The sequence below is a fragment of the Chenopodium album genome, chromosome 3, assembly GCF_948465745.1.
Source record: "Chenopodium album chromosome 3, dcCheAlbu1.1, whole genome shotgun sequence".
In the NCBI taxonomy this organism is placed as follows: domain Eukaryota; kingdom Viridiplantae; phylum Streptophyta; class Magnoliopsida; order Caryophyllales; family Amaranthaceae; genus Chenopodium; species Chenopodium album.
The window spans coordinates 77172417-77194565 of NC_137836.1; the positions used below are offsets into that span (position 1 = coordinate 77172417).

At 35.4% G+C, this 22149-nt stretch overlaps 4 protein-coding genes across 5 annotated transcripts; 1 reads left to right on the top strand and 3 right to left on the bottom strand.

Annotated features, from left to right (window-relative positions):
- The first annotated feature begins 245 nt into the window (after positions 1–245).
- Positions 246–7088, top strand: LOC145617543 (protein STICHEL-like 2). Of its 2 annotated transcripts, none has more exons than XM_081672257.1 (8): positions 246–781; positions 1432–3079; positions 3157–3376; positions 3722–3907; positions 4007–4231; positions 5259–5934; positions 6430–6487; positions 6646–7088. In XM_081672257.1, the coding sequence occupies exons 2-8, from the start codon at positions 1490–1492 to the stop codon at positions 6718–6720; spliced, it is 3030 nt and encodes a 1009-aa protein (XP_081528383.1). In that variant the 5' UTR covers positions 246–781; positions 1432–1489; the 3' UTR covers positions 6721–7088. The 2 variants fall into 2 exon arrangements, with proteins under 2 accessions (XP_081528383.1, XP_081528391.1); XM_081672265.1 differs by having other exon boundaries at positions 1455–3079.
- A 2291-nt stretch (positions 7089–9379) lies between these two features.
- LOC145625424 (uncharacterized) lies at positions 9380–10324 on the bottom strand. Its single transcript, XM_081678467.1, has one exon. The coding sequence runs from the start codon at positions 10322–10324 to the stop codon at positions 9380–9382; it is 945 nt and encodes a 314-aa protein (XP_081534593.1).
- Positions 10325–12590: 2266 nt separating this feature from the next.
- LOC145625425 (uncharacterized) lies at positions 12591–14551 on the bottom strand. The gene is made up of 3 exons (XM_081678468.1): positions 14250–14551; positions 13509–13905; positions 12591–13373 (listed from the first exon to the last, which is right to left on the bottom strand). Exons 1-3 carry the CDS (start codon positions 14549–14551, stop codon positions 12591–12593), a joined length of 1482 nt encoding a protein of 493 aa, XP_081534594.1.
- Positions 14552–14652: 101 nt separating this feature from the next.
- LOC145617559 (uncharacterized) lies at positions 14653–18755 on the bottom strand. Its single transcript, XM_081672277.1, has 3 exons — positions 18025–18755; positions 17305–17378; positions 14653–16132 (listed from the first exon to the last, which is right to left on the bottom strand). The coding sequence occupies exon 3, from the start codon at positions 16119–16121 to the stop codon at positions 15567–15569; it is 555 nt and encodes a 184-aa protein (XP_081528403.1). The 5' UTR covers positions 16122–16132; positions 17305–17378; positions 18025–18755; the 3' UTR covers positions 14653–15566.
- Positions 18756–22149: the final 3394 nt, after the last annotated feature.

Here is a 22149-nt window from a genome sequence, read left to right on the forward strand (position 1 = left end):
CTCAAAATTTTACTTCGTAATGACATCCATAAACATCTAAAGCTCTAGACCCTGACCTGTTCTCTTCAGCTATTTTAGTTCAATTCAGCTTCAATCAATTCAATTTAGTTCACTTTCTAATTTCCTTCTCTCATAAACAGTTCAGCTCTAATTAGATCAGTTTAATTCCAATCAGGTCTAGCAATAAGAACAATGTACATTTTAATTTTTGGTTCTGTACTAATCTATGCAGCCTAGAACATAGGAAGAAAAAGCGTTAGAAACTCGCAAAAAAAAAAAAAAGCGTGGATTTTGCTGGTCCCATTTATAGGTGATGAACCCTCCACTTTTCAAGCCAGCCATCAAAAAAAGCCAAACTAACTCTCAAACTGTCAGTACACTTGAATTTACCAAATTACCCTTCTTCTCTCTCCTCCTCTGCTACACTATCTGGCTACTGAACATTTTTCTGCACTTGTTAAAAATAATTTCTGGGGTTTTCTTATTACAATTAATTATTACCTCTCATTTCATCAGCATCATTTTTTTCTTCTTAAAAATTTGATCTTTTAAAACTAACATAATTTCAAAAAAAAAAAAAAAAAAAAAACTCATAAAAATTTTCTCTTCTTGCTGATTTTCTGTGTTTGTTAGTGTTGAGATTTTAGCATTTAGACAAATATTGAAGCTACATTTTGTAGGAGTTTACTTTCTTTTTCATATAAAATTTTTTAATTTCCCTTTTTTTCTCCGATAATCTCGCCCTCGTGAACTTCAAGCAACTCAGAATTTCAATGTTCAGGTTCTCATTTTTAATCAATTTATTAATTATTTTAATTATTTGTCGTTTGGCAATGTGTGTATTTTTTTCTGGGTTCAATTTACTATATAAATTTATATTATATAGTTTTGATTAGATTCCATTTTTTCCTCTTAATTTTATCCTCTTCTTGCTGTAGTTTTACTGTAAGTTGAAATTAATAGTATAATACTTATTTTCTCATCTGGGTATTTTTTTTTGAGGTTTAGTTTTGTTGGGGTTTTTCATTTCTATTTCCTGCTGTTTTTTTGGTGAAAAAAAAGGAGGAAGAAGTTGCTGTTTTTTTTTATATGTTCTACTTTGGTAAAAGGTACAAGAAATAGTGCATTTTAGTTGTTTTTTTTTTTTTACTGTTGAATGTTGATGTTTTGCTTTTGATTAGTCTTCCATTTTTGGTAATTATGTCTTCTAGAGATGATCAAATGTTAAATGGTTTTCATCCGAAACAATGATTCGGGTTTATCGTCTTGTTTTCCTATTATTATACTATGTATGGAAAAGGGTGTTTGATTTTGATTGTTTTTGTGTTATTATCATGTAATGTATTCAATGTTTCTGTTTGTTTTGGGTTTTTGTCTAAGTTAGGAGGTGGGGTTTTTTGATGTTGATTTTTGGCCTTATTTTGTACACAGGTCTGATTTTTAGTACATTGTAGATAGGTGTAAGGTTGTTGGAATAGTTTTTTGAACGATGGAGGGGCGGCGACATTCAGTTGATGTACCTATTTCTAAAACCCTGGTGGCACTTAGGAGGGTGAGGTCATTGAGGGATCCATCAACGAATTCGATGAGTAAATTCTCTTCTATAGTTGATAGTTTGCATTGGGATACAAATTCTTGTAATGGGATTTCTTTGAGGTTTGGGAATGGTTGCCAAGAGGGTAATCTAAGCAATAATTGGGATTTAAGTAAAATTTTAGGGACTTGTGGTGAAGAGGAAGAAAATGTGACAGATTTTGAATCGAAGGAATGTACTCCTAAATCCGTTTCTAAGTCTAATAATGTAAGCAAGTGTGTTGGAAAATCAGGGTCCTTAGTTTCTGGTACAAAAGGCAAGCATGAGGATGTTGATGAATTACGAAATCAGACATATGGTGGTGATTATAGGATTCATGGATTAGAGTTAGCTTGTGCTTCCCCTTCCAATGATCAGATGGAGGGTGTGGATTCGAATCATGGTTCAACGACAGTAAGGTCTCCTCAGATTGGAGGCAAAGTCCATTCATCAACGCGAAATCAGTCTTATAAATGTAAGAGGTCAGTTGGGTCAGTAGGTGATTTTATAAGCCGAGCAAGCAGTCCATCCCTTTGTGCTAGTGACACCTTGTTAGATGGGTCAACACGTAGTGCATCACTGTTTGCAACTGATGAGATTGATGCTCTAGGCCAGGAATATCGTGGATGTGGGATAACCTGCTGCTGGTCGAGAACCCCTAGATATAGAGACCCATCTCTCGCTTCTGATGGAGAAGAGTATCCATTAATATCGGGAGAATCAGGTGGCACTGATATGTCTGGAAGTAGGAGCTGGAAGAATGTTAACAGTGAGATTGTTCCATATTCTGAAAGTCCTAGAAGTCTAAGTCAAAAATTTAGACCCAAATCTTTTGATGAATTAGTTGGACAAGGTGTGGCAGCAAGGTCACTTATGGGGGCTATTTTGAAAGGTAGAATAACCACATTCTATCTTTTTCATGGTCCTCGTGGAGCTGGAAAGACTTCTGCTTCAAGGATATTTGCTGCAGCGTTAAATTGTCTCTCCCTAGAAGATCAAAGACCGTGTAGATCATGCCAAGAATGCATGTTGTATTTCGCAGGTAGGAGCAGGGATGTTAAGGAAGTTGATCCTGTGAAAATAAACCGTGGAGGTAGGATGAGATCCCTCATTAAAAGTGCTACTTTACCTCCAATATCCTCAAAATTTAAGGTCATTATTTTGGATGAGTGTCATTTAATCCGAGGTGATGCCTGGGAAACTCTTTTGACCAGCCTGGATAGTTTCTCTCAACACGTCGTCTTCATTATGATCACCCCAGACCTAGATAAATTGCCAAGAAGAGTGGTTGCACGGTCGCAAAGATACAACTTTCCAAAGTTAAAGGATGTTGATGTTACACTTAGACTTGGAAAAATTTGCAAGGAAGAAGGATTGGAGTTTGAACAGGCTGCTTTGGAGTTCATTTCTTCCAAGTCCAATGGTTCAATGCGAGATGCTGAAATGATGCTTGATCAGCTGAGTTTGTTAGGCAGCAAGATCACTATGACATTGGCCTATGAACTTGTGAGTATTATGATACTGTTTGCTGCCTTATTGTTTCTTGCTTTGACTAAATTCAACCTTCTGTGACATTTATGCAGGTTGGAACTGTTTCAGATGACGAGATGCTGGAATTACTTGATCTGGCTTTGTCTGCGGACACTTCAAATACAGTTAAAAGAGCAAGGGAACTGATGAGGTCGAGGATTGACCCAATGCAACTTATATCCCAACTTGCCAATATCATAATGGATATTCTAGCTGGGAAATTTCAGGAGGAAGACTCTGAACTTCGGAGGAATTTCTTAAGAAGACATGCTTGTAAGTTAATAGAGAAATATGTGTATTTTTGGCTGTTTGTTCTTTGCTTTTAAGAGTTTATAGGCAAGTGAAATGTAGGAAACTGCTAGGATCTGGACAAGCTGACTCATTAATATTACAGGTTGAGGTTTGCTTTGTTCCAACACATTGTGTTAAATGGCATATAGGTTATAATTTCATCAACTTACGATAGAATTTGTTAGAATGACAACCGGAAATAGGGTGCTCAATTTCACCTTGTTGGTGCTAGTGATGCTATTCCGGTGGCAGTTGGCTTGTAACATCTATAGTTTTTTTTTTCTTTTTTTTTTTTTTGGACCTGCGTTAAACGATGTCGTTTTGCAGCGGAGATAGATATGCAGAAGATCCGTAATGCATTGAAGGTATTATCAGAAAGTGAGAAACAGCTGAGGGTGTCCAAAAATCAAACTACATGGCTTACTGTAGCTCTATTGCAATTAAATTCTATAGACTCTTCTTACTCAGATCCAAATGAGTCCAGGTTATCAGTAAGAACTGCAAATTCTGAAGGTTAGTTATACTTTTCTCCATGTATTATAATTAAACTTATTCTTAGTATAGGCTCAATGATACTTACCTGATCACCAAAATGCCGATCAATTGCTTCAGCTGCAGATGTTGACTGTTGCAGTACATCTTCCCTTGGTGCGAGATCAAAGCATCTTGTCTCATATGACTGTGCTGATGAAGAATTGCGTAAAAAAGTGGCACAAGGAGAATGCGGAGGTTCTGTTGAATCTATATGGATCAGAGCCACTGAAACTTGCCAGTCAAATTCACTCAGAAGCTTTCTACGAAGACGAGGGAAGCTCTCTTCTGTTTGGGTCAAGAAAGGTAATGCATCTTCTTCATGACCACCTTTGTCAAATGGATAAAATTATTTAATCAACCTCTTAATCCGTTGTATGAGCCCTGTATAAGTGCACTACACCCCTGCTTACCTTAGGAGTCAGAACTGTATCTTCTTACACATTACGCTACATGCTAGTGGATCATGTTTTTTTATGAATTTTTCTGCCGGTCAACCTTTAACTATCATACATAAGACTGGCATAAATTCCATTTTGCTACACTTTTGAGATCTGTCTTTCTTATAAATTAAAAGAATACTTTTCTTGAAAATATCTGCCAAAATCAGATTTATTTATATATTTCAACCCTGAAACCTTTAATGTACTTGTTTCATTTTTGGAATTTATTATTTTCGGCTGTGATGTTCCTATTGTTTTGATTGAGAATTTGTAGTTATGATTAATTGAAAAGTCATTATGAGCTCCTGGTGAGTACTTACCAAAAGCCCCAACTATCTATGCTTGATGAGACTTCAGGGGTAAGAAAATTTCAGGGTTGAGTGTGCCATACCGCACACTAGATGTTTCTGTTCACTACCCTTTGAACTTGTTCAAATTGCTCCGCCTTTACTGGATTGAGAATAACTATTATGTCAAGACTTGAGAGTATCAGATCATTTGAGGAATTGGTGTTTAATGGTAATTCTTAGTCCAATCAGACAATTAGCTGCTAAGTAGTTTGAAGATCTTGTTGGGGTCGAGATTTCTGCCAAATAGAAGAATCTCGAGTAGACCTCGATGGGGTAAACTAAAAAAGCAATGCAGATTTGTTACTTCAAACATTTATTAAGTGCTCACTTCACTTAATCCTTGTCAATTTGTTTCATCAGCAGTAGTCACAGAAGAATAATAACAGTAGTAATTTTATTTGATTGGGGATTGCATTCAGCTCAAAATCATATGAATTACTAAAATCCTTGGTCAATCTATGTCTAATTGGAAAAATGTTACTGAACTAAGAAGGAATAAGTCATGTTACTAACTTGCCCATGATACGTTGTTGTACGCAGATCTGATTGTTGCTGAATTAGAATTTGATCATCCTGATTATGCATCCAAGGCAGAGAGCTCATGGAAACTTATTGCAAGCTCACTTCAGTCTGTTCTAAAATGCAATGTGGAGCTCAGGATCAATCTCTCTCCTAGTTATGCCAAATCCAAGAGGTCATCTTTCAGTTTGTTTAGCTGTTCCCGAAGAATTCACAAGTCACATACCACTGAAAGTGGAAGTGATCGATCATCAGACGCTTCCAACTTCACTTCTGATAAAGCTATGATAGGAGACAAGCATGTTGAAACTTGCTCATCCTGTGGATCCCAGGTATCTCATATTTGCAGCCACAGAAGGGTTAGTACTCTAAGAAACAGTGATGGAAATGCACTTAGTACTGCAAAGTCTGGAGCATCAACACCTAATAGAGTCTCACAAGATAGCATGTTGAATGAGCAAGAAAAAGTATGCAAGGTTTCAACTGTTGAAGAGGAAGTTCAGCCCAACTGCTTTCCTAAAACTATGAAACTAAGTAAGAAATTGGGATCGTCAGAGGCCGCTGAAGTACTCTGCTTAAAAGTCCAGCCAAAACAAAATAGTAGGGAAACATCTTTTGACGCATATATCTGCACTGAATATCCTTACGTCTTAAGTAATGGTAGCAACAAAAGTGACATTTCACACCAAGAAGATGGGTGAGTTATCTATCTTGCTTTTATATAGCCGTGAATATTTTATGTATTGATATGAGGTGAACATGCTCCACTGTGGTGAGATCACACTTACATGATATGTGCTTTTAACTGAGCGGCTGCATTTAGCTGTCAACATATTATTTTTCCTAAATCAAGCTCAGAGAAGTATAATATGTACTTCAAAGCAGCATTAAAATGAGCTTACAATTTTGCATAAGTCAGAGTCAAGAAGCTAGTTTGTACAAGTAGTAAAACTAAACAAATTCTGTATTATTGATTCTTGATTAATACTCCCTCAGTCCCAGTTCTAAGTTAAGATTGCTTTGGGGTGCTTTATCTTTTTTCGTACATAAACTTTACTGGGATAGGGGGAGTATTAAAAATATCGTTCTTTAGTCAGTGAAAGCCATTATATACTAACTATAGATAAATACTGCTGTCATGTATGCTTGATTTGTCCTTGAAAGATAATATGATCATTATCACATCTTGCAGAAAAATGGAAGACTCAAAGTCACATTGCTGGAAAACACCACCTTTTTCGATGAAGAAGGTAAAGACAAGAAGATAGTTTTATAAAACTTGCACCAGATTGCTCAGAGCTTCAAGCAAAATATTGAAGAAACTAGATCTGTTGCAAAATATAGTCCTTGTCAGGCTTATTATAACAACGCAATATGTAATGCTAAGTTAGAAACATTGGTCTTGCAGGCTTGGCAAATGAAGCATCAACGACAAAGATCACATATTGTGGAATGGGTCCTTCCTTGTGCCGCAGCCAAGTAAGACTTGCATATAGGCATCTGTATGTGACTTCTGACTTACAGGATATGGAGTCTTCCATGTTTTCCCAGGCACAAGACAGTCGATAGTCATTAGATCAGTATGGTTATTAGTTGAATTCAGACATTAGAAAACAGTTCGTAGTACTGTACATGTATAACTTTATTTTTCTATGGTGCTAAAATTTTCCCGATAAGGTATGAGGTATGACATTCAAGAGACCAGCTAACTTGATCTACTCTAGTAAATGGATGTGATGTAACTCATTTTTAGTGCAAAGAAATTAGATATGTAGCTAGTTAGTTAGCTGATACTATGCTCAGTTGTTCAGATTCTAAAGTTAATGACAGAATATGAAGATTGTTTATCGGCTCAAAGGGAACCACTCTACTCATTAAATACAGGCTCTTTGTTATTTTAACTGACCAGATTTTGCCAAAAGTCAGATTGAAGGCCCTCAAGGATTGAAAACCCTCACATGTCAATTAGATCTGGGTTAGCGGGATAGTCCATTTGGGAGGGTTAAGGGGATTACAGTGCTCCTAGTGTGGGATTAAACCCCTCACCCCAAGTCTAGACATTTGAACTTGAACACGACTACATGAGCAAAGGAGCCACCACAACCTACTGAAAATCAATCAACATATATGCCCTCCATGAACAACGGCAAAAGCATTAGGGTTTTATGCCCTAAACTCATCCTCCCCAAAACCAACGATGAATCTCTTCAATGACGAAAGAGGGAAGTTTGGTCACATTATCAATTGAGTAAAAATGGACAAAAAGCCAAGTGTCGGACTTGTGGTAAAATTTTCTCGGCCGATACCAAGGGAGGGACGGGACACCTTAGCAGACATTCAAAAAAATGTGGTGGACCATCTAGTGATCCAACCCAACCCAATATTTCTCAATTCCATCCACAAGGCTTCATTTACAATTACGAGAGAGATAGGGATGAACTTGGGAGAATGATTGTACATGCCGAACAACCTTTTCTTTTCGCCAAAAATGATGCCTTCAACAACTACATTAACCGAGCACTACAACCAAAACACAAAAAAATCTCCCGAAAAACCGTTCGATCTGCTGCCATGAAGAATTATCTAGAGTATAAATTGAAATTAGTAAATGAATTGGCTAATCTTCCTAGTAGAGCTTTGTAACACCCCAAATCTCCCTCTACGGAAATACTAGTATAATACACATAATTATACTGTAGAGATAGACTTGGGCGTATTACCGCCGCGTGATTACGCAAGGCTACTCAAAATACTTAACTCAACAACAAAACTTGCAGCGGAAACTCAACTTTCTTTTATTAATACTTATAAAAATAGTAACATTGTTATGAGTGCTAAAAAATAAAGAAAAGACCAACATTCCTAAACTAGGTGAAGCAAATCCCGGGACTCCCATATGCTCATTCATGACTCCACCTGAAAATAGTCAACACTGCTTACCATTACGGTAAACAGGCGAACCAAAACAAATAAGAAATACGGATTAGCAAATAATGCTAAGTACGATAAGTGCAAGATAGTGTAAACTCAATTTATTTGCAAACATGCTTTTAAAACCAATTCCAATAATTAATCCAATAAATTCAAAACTCATTATTCCAAAACCAATTCCAATCATTCAATATTCAAAATATTAGTTAATAAAACCAATTCCTTTATTAAAAACCAATTCCTTTTAATTCAATTCCTAACCCAAGTGTGCACACCCCCCAAGCTAGTCTCCTTATATTACTAGGCTATTCTTGAGGAAAGGCCCGGTCATACAAAGTCCAAGGCCTTATCAATAAACCAAATCCGCATAGTGGGATTACTAACATGCATATAAAGCATTTACAATCATGCTTATAAAGCATTTACAATAATAATAATCCAATGGTTCAATAAATCCTTTTAATATCCAATAGTTCCCGATATTATTTAAATACGATAAGTAATCCAAACCATTCAAAACATGATTTAAAAATCAATCATTCAAATACTATTATTAAAATAAATACCTTCAAACATAATTTATTTCAAAATCAATTTAATTCAATCACCAATCAAATCATGTAAAACATGTTACTCAAACCAATTACTTTCAAAGGTATCTAGCCACCTAAACGTACCTTGATCCTTGCTAGAAAAACCACACAAAGAGAACCTCAAGAACCTTGATTGAACACACCCTACAAATAAATATAACCTTAATCAATATATATATATATATATATATATATGACAACAGCAACTAAACGAAACAAATTACAACGAAAACTTCATTAAATTACATCTACACCCAACCGCAATATTATGTGCCTGTGTTAGCTGATCTCTACTAACTTTCCAAATAGTGCACATGTCCAAGGATCCTCCTTCCTTCAATAAATCTTCAATAGTCCATAGTATTCTCACTTCCCTGCTGGTAGGATAACGCAGAAGCTGAATGATTGCCATAGAGTCAGTGAAAATCGTAATGTATTGGTAGCCCTTTCGGCTTGCCCACTTGATAGCCCCTATGCAAGCCAAGAGCTCAGTATGTAAAGCTGAGATAGTTGTACCATAATCACCTCCTCCCTCTAAAAAGTTTACCCCATCCGAAGAATAAGCCCATCCAAAACCCGCAGCCCCTGTACTCTTCTTCCAAGAACCATCCACCATAATTATAACCTCTGTATTCCCCTGTAGAGGATGATCTGGTAGTTCCCTTCGGCTGCCAATGTTGAATCTGTTGAACCGGGTGGGAGCTCCTCCGTTCTTCCGGTTATACGGGTGGAATCCCTATACCTTTCTCTTGGTTTAAGGAAAATCTCCAAGCTACTCATCGTTTGACCATAATGCCTATAGTAATCCGCTAGATAGCCCCTTTCATTTCTAAAAACTCTCCCATTCCTAGTTAACCATAAACTCCACAAAACTCCTATGAAAACATGAAGCCTGGCGCTTTGTCTCCCATCCTCGCTATGATAGAGCAGGATGTGTTGCTGAATCCAGTGTCGCAAAGGAATAGATTCATAAATTTCAGAGCTAATATGCAAGTCACAGTTCTGCCAAGCATACCTCGCAAAAGAACACAATCGGAAAAGATGTTGTAAATCCTCCTCCTCCATACCACAAGAGTCACAATCTCCTTCGATATCCACCCCTCGATACCTTAAGTTTGACTTGACAGCTACGTTCATGACTAGTTTCCATAAGAATAAGCTCCATTTTGGCGGAATATTTAACCCCCAAATTAGTTTGAAGAACACATCGTCCTGACCATGGCCCTGTTTCATATAAAAGGATTGCATTAAAAAGGCATACCCAGACTTTACGGTGTAGTTGCCCGATGAGTGTGAATTCCAGAATAGGAAATCATCTTGATCAGCATTCGGTAATTCCATTTCCAGGATTTTTTTGGCCGTCTCCCAAACAAATCTCTCCCGTACCATAGCAACATTCCATTGTCTTGGATTAGATAAAATGAGGTCCTTCACCATTCCAGAACCAACATCCCGAAGTAACAAGTCTGACCTCATTTCAGGAACAGAGCCCTGCACCCACCTCATGTTCGCAATCCTTACCTTTTTACCATTCCCGATCTTCCAAGCATACCCACTAATCATCTTGTTTCCCACATCTCGAAAACCCCTTTTTCCTCAGGAAATATTCCCCGTTGTACCATCCTTTGGCCGTCCAGTGCATATCGAACACTTATGTGAAGGCTCCAAAACACGTGCCACTAGCAACTGGGGGTTACAATGCATCCTAACAACCTGTTTAAATAAGAGAGCCTCATTTAAACACACCATGGACCTTAGGCCCAATCCTCCCATGCCTTTTGGTAGGTGCAACTTCTCTCTCTTCACCCAGTGCATACCCTTATCTCCTTTATTGGCCCAGAAAAACCTTGCGATCAAGGAGTCAATATTACTAGTTATCGAAATCGGCAGCTTGAAGCATTCCATAACATGTGAAGAAATACTAATCAACACCGTGTTGATCAAAATTAATTTTGCCGATTGGGACAAATTTATGGAGTTCCAAGCCATAATTTTCCTTGACACTTTATCAATCAAGAATTGGAAAGCCCCCTTCTTGCTTGTAGCGAATTGACTAATTTGACTCCAAAAATTAACAAATTCGACCCTACAAGTAGCGAATTCGACCCCAAAAATCAACAAATTTGACCCCAAACTAGACAAATTCGACCCCAATATCAACAAAATCGACCACTAAACCAACTAATTTGATCCCAAAACCAACAAATTCGACCCCAAAATCCAACAATTTTGATAAATTTGACCCCCAAAATCAACAAATTCGACCCCAAAATCACCAATAACCCTAGAAATTTCAACATAATATCGAGGAACGAGAGGGAATCGGGGAAGGGAGGAGGGTGGTTGATTCCGGCAAGGGAGGATAGTTGATTTCGGCGTCCTTGAGAAACAGTTTTGGTGGTGATGAAAGGAGAGAGAGGGTGGGTCGGGAACAGGGGTGGGGTGCTCGTTTTGGAATTGGGGTGTTGGTGGTGGGGGTCTCCGGCGGGGGAGAGGGTTGAGACGCCGTCAGCTGCGCCAGAGCCGACAAGGGAAGAGGGGTTGGTGGTTGGCTGGTGGCTAGGGAGGGGTTTGAATTTTTTGTCTTTTTTAAAAAAATAAAATAATTTGAAGGGTATTAACGTAAATCTATTGTTATTTAACTCAAGATTAACCCTGGACCCCTAGTTAATCATTTAATAATGTTTTAATATCATTAATGTTATCATTAGCTTAGTTTTATTAATTCGTGATTACCATTGATAATCAAAAGTTTCAGGCTTTATCACTTAGAAAAAATAAAAGTTTGTGGTTACCAGAGAGAATTTCCCTAAAATATATTATTATTCATTTTATACTTTTACTGATAAAGAGATGGAGGGAGTATATAGTTTTTTTTTTTTTTTTTTTGAAATCAAGGAGCATATAGTTAAAGATATTTATGTTGTGTGTAAATAAGTTTTCCCATTGTTCCATAACAATTGAAAAACTTTGATTTTTATCATTACTCTATCACAAAATGTTATGGAGTAATAGAAAAGATGGTAAATTTATCTAGATGTATATCATTACAATATCAAGTTTTATAAATTTTATTTATACAAAAAGATACTAATTCTCAAAATTATGATAAAAGCCAAAGCGCATCAATTTTTTTTTTTTTTTGACATAAGCTTAAGCAAATTACATATAATTATTAAAGGACGAAAGACTATTGCATGTTGTAGTAGCTAAGTCATGAGCTTTGTGGACCAAGTCCCGTGGAACCTTATGGACGCAGCACCAATCAAAGCATGTACTCATTTGTCGAATTCGGTCTGCCGTCCATCGAAGACCAATATCACTTACTTGTGAGTTCCTCAATAGTAGAATCATAGACGCTGAGTCCGTGTATATAGTTACTGCTTTCAAGGACTTTGCTGCCGCCCAATGTAAACCTTGTAGACAGGCATTCATCTCCGTGTGAAGAGAAGATTGGGCCAAACCGCTGCTAGCTCCCCCCTGTTGCTGTCCCTGATCCCTCTAGTCACAACTTTGTGGGCACCAGCCCATCCCTGCTCTATGAGTGTGCTTATGCCAAGAACCATCAACCAGAATAATCGTTGGGATCACATTCATCCCATGATTGCAAAGTACAACACGCATAAATCCAGGCGGGTAGTCCTCGACCATCTCTGGCGGGTGCAAAGATCTAAGACTATTCTGTAGTTTGTTTGAGAACAAACCCTGTTGTCGCAACCCCTCAGAAATAATCGTCGGCGTTGACAGGTTAGCTTGTGTTGAAGATCTAAAAACCATGTTATTCCTTGCTAACCACAAACCCCAAAGAGTCGCAATAAAAAAGGTGGTCCTATGACCAGCGTGACCATCCTGACCTAGATATAGGCGGATATGATACAGAACCCAATCTAGCTTGAAAAGATTGGTCTGCGTTAGCTTCTGAGTGGATCTGCAAGATTCCACCCCTCCAAGCCTCCCGGGTAGCTATACAAAATCTGAATAGATGTTGTAAATCTTCCTCCTGCGACCTACACAGGTCGCAATCCACAGAAATCTGAATCTCCCGTCTCCCCAAGTTACTTTTTGTAGCTATTCCATTCCAGAGAAGTTTCCATATAAAAAGTTTCCACTTAGGAAGAATGGTGAGGGACCAAAGAACCTTAAACAAGTCCTCCCGTCCAATAGCCCCCGAGGGCATAGAAGAGTGTTTAAGGAATGCATACCCAGTTTTAACTGTGAATCTTCCCGACCTGTGAAAATTCCAGAACATGTAGTCGTCCTCAGGCTGTTCTGGTAATTCCATGCTAGCAATAACCGAAGCATCATTGGGCTCGAAAGTAGAGATTAGGCACGTGTGGTTCCAATTGTGAGTATGAGGGTTCAGAAAGTGGTTCACCTTCCATGTTTTTGCTTGCCGAAGCGTGATGTTAGAATTAAAGACCGGAACCTTACCTTCCATCCACCTGTCCTTCCCTGCCAATATTGAGTTTCCGTTCCCTACCTTCCAACCACAACCCCCTAGAAGGTTATTTCCAGCTCTAACAAGACCCCGCGTGCCCCAAGAGAGGTTCCTGTTTGTCACCTTAATACGAGTCCCATCTAATAGCGGAGATTGAAACTTAGCTGAACATACCTTAACCAGTAATAACTGGGGGTTGTGAAATAATCTCTACGCCTGCTTCATAAGTAGAGCCTCATTGAAGCAAGCCAAGCTTCGGACCCCTAAACCCCCCATTTCCTTCGGGAGGTTGACCTTATCTTTACTTACCCAGTGCATCCCTTTATGGTCTTTGTTTGCCCATAGGAACCCAGAGAGCATAGAGCCAACTTTCTTTGAAATACCAGCAGGCATCTCAAAACAGCTAAGCACATGGGAAGCAATAGCGATGAGAACGGAATTGATCAAGATGATTTTCTGAGGTTGGGAAAGAGGGACCGCGTTCCACCTCGAGATCTGCTTCCTAATGTTATCAATGATAAACTGAAAGGACTTCCCTTTACTACCCATCAAGTCAATAGGAACCCCCAAATGGACTCCAAGTTGATTAACCTGATTCATCTCCAAACATAATCTAAACCCATTCTGAATTTGAGTCGGGGTATTAGGATTAACAGTGAAATGTGACTTTGCAAGGTTCAGCTGCTGACCGGAGACCGTGCAAAACCTGTTGAGAATACCAGGTATTGCTAAACAACTTCGCTCCGAAGCTTTGAAAAATAAGAGGGCATCATCCGCAAAAAAACAAATGTGAAATGGAAAGGCCTCGCTTTCCTAATTCAATACCGTCAAAAAATCTCATTTCACAACCATGTTGAAGCATCCTAGATAGTACATCCATGCAAATATAGGAATAGATAAGGTGACAAAGGGTCTCCCTGACGTAGACCACAAGAAGGTCGGAATTGGTCACTTGTCTCCCCATTTAGTAGGACTTTGTAAGAAACCGTTGAGATGCATTGTCTTATCATTCGAATCCAAGTCTCTGGGAACCCGTAGTAAAGAAGTAACCTTTCCAGAAATGCCCAGTTAACCCTATCATAGGCCTTACTCATGTCTATTTTAACTGCCGCCAAAAAATCCGATCCTGACACCTTACTATTGATTTTATCCATTACCTCGTGACTCAAAAGAATGTTGTCAGTCATTTGTCTTCCTGTAATAAAAGCATGTTGAGACTGAGAGATGAGATCCGGCAATGATTTCTTCAGACGATTAACTAAACACTTGGAAACACATTTGTAAACCGTATTGCAAAGACTGATAGGCCTAAGATTCAATGTGACCTCTGGAATTTCCACCTTTGGTATCATAACCAAAATGTATGGAAGGAAGAAGATATTAAAGTCAAAGTTTTACAATTTTTTTGAAACTATTTATTAACTAGCTAAAATCCCAAGCAATGTATGGATTTTACTAAATTATAAACTAAAAAAAGAATTATAGTATCCTTATATACTACTTATTTATGCTCATTTTTATAACAAAATTACTTAATGTAAAATATATACATATAAAAATATTTCGTTTGATTGTGTATGAATTAAGATTAAGACTGTTAAGATGTGTTGGATAAACCTGATTTTTACTTATTTGATTAGAACTTATTAAAATTTATTAAAACTTATTATACTTGTAATTTGTTCATTTTTACACCTTTACTCCTTTAATTCCATCCAAAAAAAAATAATAATAATAAAAAAAAATTATACCCAATAAAATTATAGTAAAATTAATAAATAAATCAAACATGGCACTCCTCTTATGCCACGGTGAAGAAGTAAGACCTTAAAAGTTAAAATAAAAGACATTAATTGAGGTAACCAAGAGTGGAAAAATTAGGTAATATGATGATGACAAAGGGAGGAGACGTAGCACATAGTGACATAGTACCCAAAGTCCCACCTCTTTGTGCAATGGGTATTGCTTAAATTACTACAAGTATAATTTAAGTTTTAACACATTATCATCCCTTCATTGCTAATGCTCTTTATCTTCGAAATTTATAGCTACAGTACATACGTTAATATCCTCATATAATTAGAATGTTTGTGGAAATTTGTCATGCCACATCTTAAAGGTATATATACTACAAATGTTAGCTTATGAGGTGTTATACAATGATGTACTACGATAAATTGATTATCAAGCGTATTTCTTATCCAAATTAAACTAAGGAAACTAGTATAATACATTGGACACTCTTATTGTTAATATCAAGTATAACTGGAGTAATAATTAGGTACTTGTTACTAAGAAATTTATTCAAAGTACGACCTAGAGCAACACACTAATGTGGAGTACTAATTAGTACCATGTCCTGCCCTGCTAATCCCTAGACCTATTCCATGAAGCTAGGGAATCCCATATAGTAACCATGGCTAAGATGGGAACCGAATGATGATTTCTCTCCACATTTTTCTTAGGCTTGACATTTTTTAGCGCAATCTTAATGCCTTGATTAACCGTATAGATGCCACCAAACGTGAGGGCAGCAAGTGAGGCAGAACGAAGACCACGAGGTGCCCACATGATAGCTCCAGCCACGGCGAGTGAGATTGCTTTATCCGTCCAAACAGTCTTCTCACCACGGTATTGATAAAAGACATAAGATGGAATGTCAATTGCCAAGATAAGACAAGCAAAAAATCCTCCTGCGCGCACGCTATTAAAACGCATTGCATTGATTCCGCCACCAAATTTTGTTCTAATTGACTGTCCTCTATTACTCTTGTGGGTGAAACCCTTGAAGAAGTGGCGAAAACTACCGCCCATGGTGCCAAACAAGAACCCTGTGCCGACACTTTCAGCAAAGTATTCAAAGTCATACTCTTGTCTTTCTATTATAAACTCCATATAACTCGGAAGTTTGCTATTATCCATAGCTTTTTAACCTGTCATCACAGGTGCAAGTTTCAGTAGCAATATAACTTATGCATAGTACAGATGTCCACTAAAATGTGGTTGCTTTGCTCTCATAATTGAGAGATACTTAAAGGAACAAATATGATGAAATTATGCTTTTCAAAGCATATGCAATAATGAGTAAAATCATAAAAGGTTGATATTTTGAAAGTATTTTACGAAACGAATCTAACAAAATTCAACATAAATCATAATATATGGTCAAAGAAGCATGATGAATAGTGTAAAAGTGCAATATCAAGAACATAATACTAAAGGCGAATCTGATATGACATTTGTCATGTTTTTATTAAAAAATTCCCGCCACTTTTACTTTCCTTTTTTTAACAATATTTATGAACATTATTTTATAATATTTAACTTTCAATTTGACAACTAAATATAAAGTATATTCTATATGCATTCAATCAATAAAAATATTTTGACATATAATATTTTATAATAGGTATTTTTCTATATCAAACAAACATATACTACATATAAGGTAATATAAGGAATATTGGAATAATGTAAAACTCCAGTTTTCCATAGTTCATATCATTCTATATCATATATTTTTTTTCCTTTGAAAGATTTTTTGCAAAATGATGATCATATTTTGATTAAAAATTCAATACATAAATCAAATTTTTATCACAAATGGATGGATTACACAAAAAAAAAAAAAAAAAAAAAAAATAATAAAAAAAAAACTACAAAAGCATTCTACGAGTTTTCCTACTTTGAAAGCGTGCTAATACATTATCATCACTAACTCTTGCAAATAAATCTCTCAAGATAAGTAACTAAACTATCATTCAATAGTTGATCACCCGTACTATTCCGCAACTTATTTTTTACATAATACACAATTAATTATCAATTAAAATCACAAGTCCTCAATAAACACAAATTTGACAATATAAACTTCTTCTAATTATCAAATTTCAATTAACAGAACAAGTAAAAATTTTATTTCAAAAAAAAAAAAAAAAAAAGTAAAAATTTATAATTCTAATTTCTAAGTTTCTACAATTCAATTTCTCAACAATTCAAGAATTCAACAATATATCAAAACCATAAACCAATTTAAAAAATAAAACAAGTAAACCAAGATTAAGAATTAATAGGAGTAGAGGAATAAGAGATTAAGAGGACTCACAATTGTAGAAGAACTTTGAACTCTGAATTCAGAACAGTCGTCCCTCGTCCGACGAGTTGACCGAAACCCAATTGCTGGATTACAACATGAAATTCATAAGCCTTGGTTTCCTCATATAATTGGAAACTTCATAATTATACTTTCAAAGGACAAATTATACCCAGCACAATTGATTCAATCCATCTAAAACCCAATACATCAAACACTCAATTATATAGCATACTGAGATTACCTAGAAATGATCTTACCCAATCATATCAAACTCATTGTGCAACTATGCCTGGTAATAAAGCTGACTTATTTTCGGATACTCAACATGAGTTCACCCGAAACCCAATTACTCGAAAACAACAAGAAATTTATAGTTAAATAACCCCAAATTAGAGGATAATCATTAATCTTAATCACTAATAAATTTAAATTACAATTTACAATTGGGTATCGCAAAGCTATGTTATAATCAAGCCAAATAGAAAATGCAGTATACTGTATACACTTAAACCCTAAGATCATTCACCACAACTTTAAATAACTCAAAATTCCCCAAATAAACTGAATTAATAACTCAAAATTCCCAAAATAAACTGAATTAAATCACTCAGAATTAATCATAAAATCATCAAAATTAAAAATTTCGAAAAGGGTTGTTCTAAATTCTTAAGCCAATGCAAGAAATAACAACCAGAATAGTCAAGAAAAGAGGAGAAGAGTTGGTGGTACCTAGTCGGCAATTGGTGATGGAAGGCGGCGTTTGGATGGTCTTTCCGAGAGTAGGCTGACGGTGGTGAGGCGAGGTGTGCGACGGTGCGACGGTGGAGAATTGAGTGTGCCAAAGAGAGAGCGAAGCAGAAGAATTGCGACGCTTTTAATTTGGGTATTTATAATTGTCAGTAAAAAAAAAAAAAAAAAAAAAAAAAAAAAAAAATTTATAATTCTAATTGAATCCTAATACATGGGATTTATGGAATCAATGAAGCCCATAAGAAATTCCTTGGGTAGTTAAATTAGAGATAGTATGCTGGATCGCACACATCTTTGAAGCTACATTAAGTGGAAAATCTAAAGCAGAGCTTTTAACAACAAAGCTCGTCTGTCGTCTATATTGGTTAGAGAGCAACTACAGTTCTTTTAACACAATAGAAATTTGGAAAGACGTCTAACATTAAAGGGTTGTGCAATACATTATCAACCAAATTTTAATCAATTATCACATAATTTTAGGAATATGTGATTTTATCTCGTAATTTTCTATTCTAGCAAAACAATCTCTGGTTCATCCGTTTAATTACTAAAACAAACCAACAACTTATCTCAGAATTATTATTTTAGATTAGGTCAAAGATAAACCCTAGATTGTGAAATTGATATGATGATTACTAAAACAAACCAACAACTTACATCAGAATCTGCTGAGAACAAATAGTGCGATGTAAAGCGCACTTCAAGGGAGAACTAAGTGATTAAGGGGGGAGGAGCAATAGCTAAGAGGAGGAGGCACTGGATTCATCCAAATTATTGCTGTCAATAATTACTTGTAATCGACAGCAATTCAATGGGCTGGAGCCTATTAATAAAAGCCCTAACCTGCCCCAGTTACAGTTATAAATTGGTCTAAGTTATGCCCTTGTGCAGCTACAATCGATGCAGTACAAGTCAAGCCCAATTGCAAACGCAACCCAAACATAAATTTTACAGAAAACCCATCACTTCTCAAGTGCTATATTTAAAAATTTAATTTATGAATTTAATTTCTTATCCATGTGGTTTTTTTTTCTCTAACAATCAAACAAAGTTCATTCTCTCTCCTCTAAATAATTTAAATACCTTATATTCATAAAATATTTTGAAAATTTACGGAAAATTGTCACTTCCAAACCACCATATTTTTTTTAAAATATATTTTTTCTTAAAATAAAATACCGATTAGCCTATATTAGGTTTTTTTCTTCTTTTTGTGGAGACGACTCAAACGATAAATAATCTTAAGTATTAATGTTTATAAAACATGTTCATATTTTGAATGTTCCCAACAACTATATTTTAAATCCTGACAAAAATATTTCAATTACTGATAAAACTTATATAATATATGACAAAATAAATCTAACTCCTGACCAGAATAATTTAATTCGTGAAAAAAATAACAAAAAAAATTACCTGATTCACAACATCAATAGGTGATTGATGTTCTTCTGTAACTTTACTCTGACCAACATCATCAGATTTAGTAAAAACTTGAAAACATATGTATAACAGAAAAAAAAAAATTATTTATATAAAATATTCAATTTTAATACAATAATTACTAGTATTTTAATAAATTATTCAAATAAAATACAAATATTAGACCTTAGATGTGCTGTCATCATCTTTGTCATCTTTTGTTTCTTCTTCAACAGTTACCGGAATTTCTTTTTCGGTAACTTCTGCAATTTACTCCTTTGATGGTTGAGGAGAAGGAGGAGTAGGGGTAATTAAATTAAATTTTGGCATAGACTGATCTCCCATTGAAAAACTCCTACCTTCTTGCACAATCCTAGCCTGATTATCATTCAAACCAGCAGAATAAACTTCATTGAGTCCCCTAGCTTTCCTTGGTGTCCTAGGAGGTGATGTTGAAGAACCAAAAACACCCTCCCCACCAACTGAACTAACCACATTTTCTCCTGGTGTTGTGCCAGGTTCAGAATTTACAGCAGCAGTTTCAACAACATCTAAAATAGCAACATCAGTTACTTTGTCAACAGCAGCAGCTTCTACACCAAGTGAAACATCAGCGACAGGTCCTTGGTTCTGAACCAAGTGAAACATCAGCTTCATCTTCATTTTTCTCTGGTATCTGTTCAGGGATGCCAGTTTCAGGTACATCAAATTCTTCTTCTTTTTTCAGATTCTTTTTCTTCATTTCTATCTTCTAATTTATCACTTTTAGGTATATCTTGACTTAAGACTTTTGACAAATCAAGATCAACAATAACATTATTCACCTATATAAAATAAACATTAATATCAAAAATAAAACTTAAGTTAATTTCATATAAAAAATAAAGATAAAGGTAATAAAACTTACAATTTCATCAGACTTAAGCTTAAGATCAAAATTATCCAATTCAGTGGCTAACTCTTTGCTCTTCATAGCAGCTAACACTATTTCATCAATTTTAGCTAAGAACTGTGGATTGGAATATATATCATCATCTCCTTGAGATTGAGATTCTTGTGAACTTTTTATTGCTTCATCCTTCAAGTTAGTAGCAAAGTGAATTTGGTTCTCTGATACAATCTTCAAGTCACGACCAAATTTCATCATTTTCTTTTTCACAGCCTGATAAAAAAATTGAGATTAAAAAATGAATGAGTTAAATATAATAACATATCCAACATAAAAGACACTCAATATTCTAATTCCTGATAAAAAATAAATAATTTCTGAATAAAACAACATTATTCCTGAAACTGATACCTTATTTCCTGACTATAAAAAATTAATTCCCGACAAAAAATAACACATTCCTGACAAAAATAATGTTATTTCTGTTAAAAGTAATATAATTTCTAATTTAACAATGTTTTACCTAATTGAGATATATTTTTTAACCATTCTAATTCCTGACTAATAATATATAATTCCTGATCATACTAATCTTAAATCTGACTTGAACTTGCTAATTCCTGAAATTTAGAATGTTATGCCTGACTAAAATAAACCAAGAACTTAATTAAATTATCTAATATATGAAGAAAACAAACTAAATCCTGGTTATAATAATCTTATTTCTGGACTAAAATTGTTAAATAGAAAACTGTTACTATTGACATCATCAATTGGGTATTTTTTTTTTTTTTACTGACAAACATATACCAATTCCTGATATAAATATGCTTATATCTGACTTGATAATTTCTAACTTTTAGAATTATATGTAAGACTTGAATACAATTGAGATATAAGTTATTTCCTAACTAAAATAATTCCATTCCTGAAAAAAACTATGATATTCCTGATCAACATTCTCATATTAATAATGATATCAAATTTCTTACTCCTAATAAAACTAAACTAAACTTAATGACAGGTTATAATAAAAAAAGCTTTCAGAATTTAGTGCATAATAACAGATTATAAATAATGAACTCTTGAATAAAAAGCTTTAATAAATTAATAAAAGAAATGAGATTTTAAACTTACATCAATATCCATTTTATCAATCTCATCATCAGTTGGGTATTCTTTAGGAATTTTGTACATGACATATCTAGCTTTGTCATCATCAGCTTTCAACTCAATTGGGGCAGATTGTAAACCCTGACCATCCTTATTTTCACCAGAATCAATTAGGGCAGATTGTATACCCTGACCTTCCATATTTCCACCAGAATCTTCATCATCATCAGTATCTTCAAGTTTAAACTCAATGTTATCCAGCTGAAAAGATTTAAGAATCTCCTGTTCACTTTTGCCAGCATACTGTAATGGTAATGTTTGAGGATACAATTTCACAGAACCATAATCAATATTTTCAGCAACGGCTTTAATTCGCTCATTCAGAGATTCACATGACCAATTCATTACAAATGGCTTCCTATCTAAAGTGGTCCCAAACTCAAACTTTTGCAAAAAAGCAATTATAAAGGCAACCAAACAGCCATTTACTTGTTTTGATTTACTTTTCAATTCTTGTCCTTCCTTCTTCTTCAAAACAAAGGACTGAAACTCTGCTATAGATGTACATAACCAATCCATCACATAACCAGCCCAGTTGTAAGTCTTTATGAAACGTACATCTTCCAAAGACTTTATGATGTTAAAATTAGGGGATTTATCACCAATTGGAGCCAAAAAAT